The 10556-nt window shown below is 51.5% G+C and overlaps 2 protein-coding genes across 2 annotated transcripts; both read right to left on the reverse strand.

Annotated features, from left to right (window-relative positions):
* Positions 1–2098: 2098 nt before the first annotated feature.
* EMWEY_00018890 (hypothetical protein) lies at positions 2099–6427 on the reverse strand (the record flags this gene model as incomplete). The annotated part of the gene is made up of 9 exons (XM_013477674.1): positions 2099–2236; positions 2372–2512; positions 2946–3016; positions 3295–3361; positions 3743–3866; positions 4157–4687; positions 5635–5730; positions 5997–6145; positions 6326–6427. 9 exons carry the CDS (start codon positions 6425–6427, stop codon positions 2099–2101), a joined length of 1419 nt encoding a protein of 472 aa, XP_013333128.1.
* An 841-nt stretch (positions 6428–7268) lies between these two features.
* On the reverse strand, positions 7269–8381 carry EMWEY_00018900 (hypothetical protein, conserved; the record flags this gene model as incomplete). Its single annotated transcript, XM_013477675.1, has 1 exon — positions 7269–8381. The coding sequence occupies one exon, from the start codon at positions 8379–8381 to the stop codon at positions 7269–7271; it is 1113 nt and encodes a 370-aa protein (XP_013333129.1).
* Positions 8382–10556: the final 2175 nt, after the last annotated feature.

Below are 10556 nucleotides of genomic sequence, written 5' to 3' on the forward strand. Positions count from 1 at the left end.
ATATAAAGTTTATACTTAGACATGCATGGCTTAATCTTTGAGACAAGCATATGACTACTGGCAGGATCAACCAGGTTGCTATCGTCGTCAATATATCCAACATATACACTCCCTACTCATATTATTCACCTACAGACTGTGACGATTGATTTACAGACCAACGTCACATATTCGTAGTGTGACATATTGAGCAGTTCGTGTATAATCTTGGTAAGCAGACTAAACAACAACATAATCTCGTTTTCCTCCCCCTGTAACGTCGAAAGGGAATCCCTTAATGACAATGCACATCAGGTTGAAAACGACTGACACCGATATTTGACTATACGATCTACATGAGTATGTAAAACGTATGCATCAAATATCATTCTAATGGCACTTTCACCGCCACAAAGCTATATCATGGCTCGCAATACCACTGGACGAAAATTGCGTCGTCTGTCATTAACGTTATCATATATTTGCTAACATTAATTGACACTGACATCCAATTTAATGTCGTTAGGCAACGAACCATGTCCGCCTAGCGCCCAAGATACCCTGTAGTCTATGCTTTAAACAGCACATATCACAGAGCACTCATAGCGCACAACGCTTCGTTCTCCTAGCCCTCCGCAGAACACACCAACACAACACCCACAATTTGCCCTTCATCCAAACTCAGCCTCTGTAGGGATATCAGTAATGCCCAAACCAGACGTACTGTACCCCAGAACACGTACCCCAGAACACTGATATGCTCCCGACCATCCTTGCAATCAACAGACTTCCCTGTCGCACAGGTGAAGTATCCACGATCACAAGGTCAACTGTCCTCGAAACAAAAAGAGACGCGAAGCGCCAGACAAGAGACGCTTGACGTCCAGCAGAAGGCCTGAACGCTTCACTGCTTCATCCCAAACGTCCTCAGTCAACGCGCCAAACACAACATGCCATCACGCATCACTCTTCTCACACGACGGAACCCCGACTCAAAGGTGACCCCTCACACCAACCATGATGCGAACTACCCTGTGTTCATCTACCGTCAGTAGCCTCCACACTGCTAAGTCCGCTTAGTGGTCGTATGCAGCACAACCCTCCCCCCTTCTTCAAACACAAAGTGATGCCCCTTGATCCCTTGTTCCCTACGCCTTTACAACGAACTTACTATGCTTATGTTCGTTCTGAAAGAGCTGGAAGCAACCCACATCGTCCTTTCTTCTCACCCCATCTTGTTCCACTCAAATAGTCCACTAAAAGTCATACATATTGTTGCAGTCGATGGATGCCCTGACGCGCACTGGGTTAGTAGAAGCTGTACATGCAGGACTCAGTTGTCGTTCGTTAGTATATATACAAGGGGCATTGCAAAGCACAGACTCAGCGATGCTGTCTGTGCTCCTGTACTTACCTATGAGCATATACCACTAAGCTTATACTTACTTCCCTTTCATACATAAAAGTGTACCTATAGCTTTGGAAGTATATGCGTATCAATTCATGCATCGATATGTACATACGTGCGTATGCATGCATTTACATACGCAGTTTATAGTTGGCTACCTTCAATGCAGGCAGCATCCGTAGCTCTGCAGCGGGGTGTTTTTTCTTTGTCGTGGGGGTCTGGTGGCCCCCAACGGGCGTCTAGATCAAATGGTAGAGTGCTCGCCTAGAATGCGAGGGGTAGAGGGATCGTTTCCCACGTCGTCTAGTCATTCTGTCGCTTCTTGTATCTTTTCTTCGCTGCATTTACTTCATTTACGTCAAATCATTTAAAAATACGGCTCACCTGTGGGTACACCTAAACCCCAAAATCAAAGCCCTTAACCCTTAGCACTTTTGTGGGATCGAGCAGTCTGTCAGTGCGCCATGAGTGTCTTCTAGAACAAGCGTAGATACGTGCTGTTAGAATGTTGCAGCAGCAGTATCTGCTGCTGCTGCGGCTTGTGGTGAGCTGCAGGCAGATCTGCTGGAGTAGCCGCTTAGATAGCAAACAATTCTGCTATTGGAGCAACAGCAGCAGCACGTGATAAAGCAGCAACAGCATTTGCTGCAGCAGCTCCTGCAGCAAATGCTGCAGCTGCAGCATTTGCTGCAGCAGATCGCCGCCTCAGAACTAGGCCTGCATAGCGTCCCCACTGGCATCCTGTTGTATGCAACAGCCAACACTCTGCTGTCTCCTCTCTCTTATCCACTCACGCTCGCGCTGGCGGATTGCTGCAGCAGTTTCTCTCTTGTGCTGCGCCTCCTCTTCCTAAGAAGCAGCAAACACATATATTGCTTGAGCATCAGGCACGCAACCCGTTCCCTGACACCCTACACCCCAAACTTTGGATCCATAGGCCTCTACCCTAATTCCGAAGCCCTAACCCCTCGTGTCAGAGGGTACCAATTCCTTCTCCATAGCCCTCTTGCCCGCCTCAAATGCAGCATCCTGCTCTCGTAGGCGCTTCTCTTTTGCAGCTCGTTTCTTCGCCTTGAAGGCCTCCCGCTGTTCTTGATCTTTTCTAAGAATCTTCAGGGCTGCTGCCTGCAGTAAGAATCAGTAGCCCTCTCTTTCGTCCTTCCTTTTCTGTCTTGGTTGCTTCCTGCTGTTAGTTGTATTCGTTCTTTGTGCTCTACATGTTTCATTTCGCCTTTCTCTCCATCACCCTCCCTCGCGTATGTTGCTGCTTGTTGAGTTTTTTGTGCGCGTTTCCTCTCTCTGCCTGTCTGTGCGTCTCCTACTTTGCCTCGTTTGTCGCCCTGTGTGTTTTAGTGTTCCCTTATCGTCGTGTACAAGCTTCCTTCTCTGTCCCTTTCTCTCTCCCCGTTGCTCCCCTCTCGCTGCCTTTCTCTAACGCACACTCTCTCTCTGTTACCAGAGTTCCTATGTTTATATTCATTGTACTCGTTTTGCTTTTTTCTTTATTTTTGCCCTTATCGGACTAGTGTGCTGCAGTGTTCGCTGAGCTGCCACTAACCTCTTCCCTCAGCCGCTGTTGCTGCCGCGCAAGTGCCAACCTCTCCAATCCCTGCACAAGTTGTTGACGTACTGCAGCACAAACGGCAGCAGCAGCAACAGCAACAGAAACAGGATCACTCCTCTGCACGTATCCATTAATGAGTGCAAGTACGTGCATATCGAATGCTCTATCGGCAACCAACTGGCCTCCCGTTACAAGCTTGGACGGAATAGCTAGCTAATGAGCTCGCTTGCCGATTCAACACCTCGGTAACAGCCATCCCCCATTGCGAACAAAACGCGGTGCAAAATAAAGATCCAGACACATATATACACCATATCGAAGTATAGACTGATATGTATCCAACCTGCTTGTTCAGCTGATCGTTTGGTTCCCTGCGTGTACTGGTAGCTTATTTGTCGCTCTATTTGCTCCTGCGCATACACGGCAGCAGTCCCATCATATTTAATGACTATCTCCCTCCATGCACTCACACAGACAGCCACAAAACCATTACCTGTTTTAGAGCTTCCTGTCTCCTCATCTGCCTTGTCTTCTTCTCTAGCAGCTGCGCAGACACACACAACATTGCTGCGGCTGTGGATGCACCGGCTTCTGCTGTTGCTGCTGTAGTTAATTGTTGTTGCTCTTCCTGCTGCTGTTCATTCTTTGCTGCTGCTGCACCTTGTCCTCTAGTGGGCGTTCGTGCTGCTGCAGCTCCATTCGCTACTTCTGCTGCAGCAGCTTCTGGCGGATTTCTGGTTTGCCTCTGTCGCTGCTGCCGTTGCTGCGGCTGCTGTAGATTCTCTGCGTACCCATTTGGACGCCTTCAGGGCTGCAGCTCCGGCTGCCCATCGTTCGGCTTCTTTTGCCTTCCTAGCCTCTTCAGCCCGTCTCTCTCTGTAGAGGGCTGCTGCTGCTTGCAGCTCCTGCTTGGCTCTGAGAAAACCACAGTCGAACCCGAATGCTGCTGCTGGTGCTCCTGGTGCTCTGTTTCTCTGCTGCCCCTGTTCCGGCAACGGCTTCCTATGCACCCGTTGACTTCTTCAGACACCTCGCGCACAGTACTCAGCTTATGGGCTTCGCCGCAACAGCAGGGACATTTGCAGCAGCAGCTCTTGCACCAGCAGCAGTCGCAACAGGACTACCAGCAGCACCTATAAGTGTAGCAGCAGCCGGAGGAGCAACAGAGGTTATAGTACAGACACTTTGAGGCGCCTGTGTCGCACCTTTCTACAACTGCTGCTGCTCGTTGCAGGCCCCTTCTTTGTCTTTCTTTCTCCTCCTTGATTTCTCTACGTCTTTTTTCGAGTTCCTGTGCTGCTCGTTGCTGCATACCATGGCCGCCCATAAGAGAGAAAGAGACAATAGGTACACCCCCTCCCGATGAACTGCTGCCGCAGCTGTTCCTCCAGCAGTCGCTGCACCAGCAGCACTTCTGGGCCACACGGACAGCTACCGCAACACCAGCTGCAGACCCATACGCAAATGCAGCCCAACAAACCTTCAAAATGGAAGCTCGGAGGCGTGTCTCAACAAGCGACATCGAGCTCAAGAACCCAACATCTGTCCTCTCCAGGGTGCTGCTGCCGGGGCTGCTGCAGCAGTAGCTGCTGCTGCTCCAGCCGCAGGTAGTTGGGTCCTTTCGAACTCGCAGTGCGGCTGCCCGTTTCATTGCAGCGATGATTGATGTAGCACGAGACAACTCGCGTAGCTGAGAGGTTGCCACTTTCTTCTGTAATGCATAGTCCATTGACAACCTGAAGCAGCAGGAGCAGCAGCAACACACACAGCAGTATCGAGAGCTGGTTCTGAGAAAGGAAGGGAAGCAAACAAGCAAACGAAACAAAAGAAACCGCAACTGGGGAAAGTAATACAGCAGCTGAAGCGGTTCTGGATATGTAGGAGCGCCGACGACAGCAGCAGCAGCAGCATAAACAGTAAAGCGACAAGCAACAGCAACAACGGATGGTGCAGCAAAATAATCTCCCCAACAGCAGTACCACTGCCACAAAAGGAAACACGGACGGAGCTTGCTGCAACAGCAGCAGCATCAGCAAAAGCAGCAGCAACAACAACAACAAAACAGAAGCAGCAGCGCCGCTTGTCCCTACTTGGCAATTATCCTGCGGTTTTTGTGTTTCTCTTTGCGTCTTGCCTCTGCTTGAAGTCTGTTGTTGTCAATTACCTTTTGTCGCAGCAACACAGAGACAGTCGATACCACGCGGCGGCTCAGCGGTAAATGACAGCGCCCCTTTTCTTGTGTACAGAGAGCAGCCTCTTTCCCACCACAAACACACACCTGCTGTTGCATGCAGATACCCACACTAACGATATATGCATAAACAGGGTTATACGTATCTTATTCCATTTATATACAGCTGCCCACGCTGAAGCTGCACCGCATGCACGCCACCTGCATGCAGCAGCATCATGTAACAGTAGCATGCCTCAGCATCAGTAGCAGCAGCAGCCAGATGCATTAGCCTCATGTTGCAACGCCATGCGTGCTGCAGCATGCCTGGGGCAAGCAGACAGAGGTGTAGCACCCTCAGGCAGCATATAACGTGTAGCTAGTGCAGGTGGCTTCATTTCCTAAAGTAGTAGTAGAAGCAGGAGCAGCACCTGTCTCCTGCGCAACTGCAGTCGCGCTCTCCTGCTGTTGCGGTCCCGAACGTGAGAAACCAAACGCTGCTGCTGGTTGCACCGGTGTTTCAGCTGCTCTGACATTCGCTGTCTCTCCCTTGCTGCTGCGGCAGCTCTCTCTCTTGCTGCTTCGAGGGTTCTGAGCAGAGCTCGTGATCTGAAGAGAACCCTCCGCAGCGCAGTGCAGCTGCCCTTGGGCTGACGATAGAGCAGCAGCACGAGCAACTGTACGAGCACCAGTAGAACAATAGAAGCAGCGCATGCAGCAGGTACTCAGTCACCACGACCACGGTAGTTGTAGCAGAAGCAGAAGCAGCACCACCCAACATCTGAAGCCTCTAGAGCAAGCTTTCCTACGAAAATCAACCGCAACGGCAGCAGCAGCGGCAACAGAAGCAGCCGCAGCATCAGCAGCAGAAGCACCGTGAAATGCGCGCTTTGGCTCTTCGTATGCAGACACGTTTCTTGAGTTGCTGTTGCAGATGCCTCCTCTGCAAGTCCCTCAGAGCATCGAATTGCCTCGCTCCTGCTTGGTACAAGAGAGGGTCCTCTGTCGCTACACCCCTGTCCTCCTACAACAGCACATAATATCCCCTAAACCCTAAACCTTAAAATCCCTAACCATAAACTCGCAGAACGGCCCACTCCCGAAACTACGCTAAACTCATAAGACTGAACGGACAAGCCTAAAACATAAGTCACATCCTTAAACCCTAGACCCTAAACCTTTCAAGAAAGCCTTGAATGCTTACGTCTGCATCCGAAAACCTTATGCTTGCGCTTGTGTGTTTATAGTGGTGCCCTTGAGGGTTAAGGTGTGAATATAGCTCCTGTAAAGTGACGACAAATGTCATTGTACGGTTTATAGCTTATTGTTTAGGGTTTTGGGTTAAGGTCACTGAATGGCTGCTCGGGTGACCCCATTGACCCCAACCACTCAGCAACAGCTGGTTTATACTATTTACCTGTTGCAGCAGCAACAGCCTCTCAGCTCTTTTTATTGAAGCGGCAGTGTGTCGCACAGCTGGAGGCTGACTAGTGCTTAGAGTTTTACAGGAGGCGGAGGTGGCGGAGAGAGCTGTGGAGACACCACAGGCAGCTGAGTGGCAAGCAGGCAGTTGGGGTATACAGGCATCTGGGGTGTACAGGCAGCTCGAACTGTGTTGCACTATGCACGTTAGACAGCCAACACACCCATGCAAAGAGAAGCATTAGTAAACGGAAAGTTGAGATAGAGCGCCAGACAAAGGCGACGGAGAGGGAAGCAAATGAGGTATTAGCAGACACGTGGAGGGCAAGACAAGGATAGGGAGAGAAGAAGCAAAGCCAATGCAAGAACATGAAGAAGACACTAGTAAGACAAAGGCAATAACAAGGGGAGGGCAAATCTAAGCCACAGACAGATACGAAGGCGAAGGGGGACGGAGACACAAAGCACAAAGGACACCCTTTGACCTGTTTTATGGCATCATCAAGAAACGAAGGAGTCCCATCTGTGAAGCAGCAGAGCAGTCAGCGGGACAAACGTTTTATTGAGGCTCGTATCCCCTTTTGTTGTCTTGGGTATAGCTGAGAGAAGGTAGCAGGGGAGGAAGGCCCACGAGAAGCGCCAAGGGGGGAGGAGGAGGCAGCAGCTGAAGCGCAGCAAAAGAGGCACCCCAAGGAGACAGAAAGAGAGAAGCCACAGTCTCGGTTTTAAGTGTTCCCCATGCAATCCTCAAGGAAGGGAATATAAAAACCAGACACAACAGCCACCAGTAGAGCAGCACCTGTGGCCTTCAGCTGCTGCCCTGGAGCAGCCTCTCTTTTGCTGCTCCGTCTCTCTGCCTCCTGGTGCTGCTGCTGCTCGTGCTGCTGCTGTCCCCGCTGCTGTTGTTCCTGCTCTTGCTGCTGCTGCTGCTGCTCCTGTTGCTGCTCCTGCTGGTGTTGTTCCTGCTGCTGCTCTTGCTGGTGTTGTTCCTGTTGCTGCTGCTGCTCCTCCGCCTGCTGTGCAGCACGCTTTTTGTCTTGAGTCGTGTCTTCAAACATTTGTAGGGAGACGCTCTGGGGGGTAGCTACTTGGTTTCCTGCCGTCTCTACCCTTGAGGTGTGGTCTATAGGGTTTTTGAAGTTCACGGTATCTGGTGCTGCTGTTGCTGCTGCTGTTGCACTGGGAGCCCTTTCCATCGTGCCGGCGACCCTGATGTTTCCTCCTTGATTGTCGCCCTCTTGCCTGCCTCCTTCTGGGTTTTCATGGGGGCCCTTATCGTGGGGGCCCCTATCCCCTTTGGAGTGTGCAAGGGAGACAGCAGCGCGTTGCAGAAGGCTCTCGGGCTTTAGAAGAGAGAGACAGCAGCCTGTAGCCTTCCTCTCAACTGCCTCCTTTCGCGCTATGCTGGGGATCCTCTTGGGCCCCCCCCAGTCTACTGGCGTCGTATGTCTCCTAGACGGAGACACCAAGGGTCCTCGGGGGCCCCCTCCCCCTGCGGCCCCCCCGTTGGATTCCATCTGGGTCCCTCTGTCTTTGTCCTCTGCATACAAGACGGTTTGGAGGCCCTTTTTAGTTCTTTGATGCCCCTTTAACGCCCCAAAGCTCCCCTGCATGTGTCCTGTGCCGTCTGGTAGTAGTCCATCGGCATTCTGCCTTTTTAGGCAGCCTTGCGGGGATCCCCTAATTCCGTGCATAAGCCCCCTCGGGTCGTTCCGGCTCCCTTTAGGGTCCTGCGGCTGCCCATTGGAGTCGGTGCCGCAAGGCGGACCCGCAGGCGCGTTTGCTCTGAGGCCGTTTAAGAGGGGACCAAGGGCGCGTCTGGCTTTGGCAATGCTCATAAGAATTGTGTCCTCGAGGTATTCTTCTTCATAGTGTGGTAGCCATTTAGGGAAAAGCCGCTCTCGTAGGGGTTCCCCAGCAAATAGGAACTCCAATAGACACCAAGCGGTGACGGAGTTTGTTGCTGCCTACCTTACAGCACACACAAATAGTCCGGAGTGTCTCTGTTTCTGTTTCTCTGTCTCTCTTCCTCTATGACTCTCGCTTTGCCCTTGTCTCTAGGCTTATCTGCCTGCTTGCCAGTGTCTCTGTCGCTGCCACTTTGGCATTGTATCATCGTCTCTGTCTCTTTCTTCCTCTAGGTTACTCTCTCCACTGGCTGTCTCCTTGCCGGTGAGTTTGTTCGACTCTGTCTCTCTTTGTCTCTTTCTGTCTTCTCTGTGTCTCTGTCTTTGTCTATCTGTCTCTCTCTCTGTCTTTGTGTGCCTCTCCCTCTTGTTCTCCCTCTGTCTTTGCCTCTTGGCTTTCTGTCTCTCCTTCTGTCCCTCGCCTGTTCCTCTGGCTCGCCAGCCGTTCTCTTTGTCGTGCTATCTTTTCCCTTCTCCTTGCTCTCCATCTGTCTCTCCCTTTTTCTCTCCGGCTGTTTCGCCCTCTGCTTCTCTCACTGTCTCCCCCACTGTCTGTGTTTCTGTCTCATGCATTTTTTCTGTCGCTGCCCTTCTACCCGTCTTTTTCTTGGTCTTTCCTTTCTTTGTGCTTAGCGTAGAGTTCCATCTGTTTTACCCTTTTACGTGGTGTTTTCTGGGATTCTTTGTATGAGTGTTTGGTGTATTTTTCTCTTCCTTTATGTTCTTCTTGTGGTTTTGTCCATATTTACTACTTATTTTTCTGTATATTTATCTATTTATTTTAACTATTTTTACTTATTAATTTATTTATTGTGTGTATTACGGACAAGGAGAAAGCGCTTGAAAGAGGCAAGGCCGATCTCAGGTAGAAGAAACAATGCCAGATAAAACACAACAGCAAATCGGTATTTGTCTTTTTTATCTCTGGTACAGCAAACGCCAATACGTTGCTGCTGCTGCTTCAGGTACAGCATGAACTCCTCTACCAGCGGCAGCAGCAGCTGCTGCTCGCAAACAGCCCGATCTGCCACCTGATACGCGAATGCTGCAGCCGGGGTGGACGCGCAGCTGCACCAGCAGCAGCGGCAGCACAACGCAGGTAGGCACCTTCTTACATGCATGAGGGGGGACCCAGGCACCAATGGCACTGTAGAGGGAGCAGCAGCACGACAACCCGCTCTTCGCCCCTGGGCTACCTCTTATTCTTAAACGCCATAGACTCCTAGCTGCGGTAAAGTGGAATTACCTTAGCTTGCTGGAACTAGCTGTGGCTAGCTGTGGCCAGCTGTGGCTAGCTGTGGCCATCTGTGTCTATCTGTGGCAATCAGGAGCTCACTGTGGATAGTGAGCTCCTGATTGCCACAGATAGACACAGTACCTAGCCTCTATCCCCACTGCGCTCGAAAAAGCCAGCTGCAGCTAGCTCTGGAGCCTGTTTTGCTAGGCGTTGTCGCCTACGGTAGCCTTGGGCTAGCTGTGGCTAGCTATGGCGGGCTGTGGCTAGCTGTGGCAGGCCGTGCCTTGCTACGGCTTCCTGCTGCTCGCTGTGACTAGCAGTAGATAGCTTTGGCTAACTGTTGGCGATGCACCAGTGCGGGGAGGCGTTTTCAATGGAGCCTGAAGTGCAGCTATTTTGGACGTGGGTTTGAGTGATTCAACAGCAGCAGCAGCACCACCAGCGCGCCTGGACAACCTCTCCCTCTGTCCCGTGTCGGCGTGCATCTGCTTCGTAAAGCGCAGTGCTGCCCAAGAAGGCATTGACGCGTGGAAGCAAGCGCGTGCAAGCTCTATGTTTATATTTGCATGCATACAATGCGATGTGGGGCATAACTGTGCCAGCCCCCAAACCCTACAAAGACAGTACACGCTGCTGCTTACCCCAAGACGTCGTCGCAGCCTGCATGCACATTTTGCGGATCTTTTAGAAGAGTCTCCACCACAGCGCTGCACTGAGCCATTACTTCCCTGTAGCAGAAAGAGGAGCCGCTGCAAGTGCTCCTGGTGCGGCCCCCAGGGGACCCCCTAGGGCTTGTGATGGAGCACGGACTCAGCGGGGACGGGGGAACCCCACCTCTTCCATCCCCCCCCCTGACTGTGGCTAGTTGA

This window comes from Eimeria maxima, genomic scaffold (genome assembly GCF_000499605.1).
Source record: "Eimeria maxima Weybridge genomic scaffold, Emw_scaff164, whole genome shotgun sequence".
NCBI classification, from domain to species: Eukaryota; Apicomplexa; class Conoidasida; order Eucoccidiorida; family Eimeriidae; genus Eimeria; species Eimeria maxima.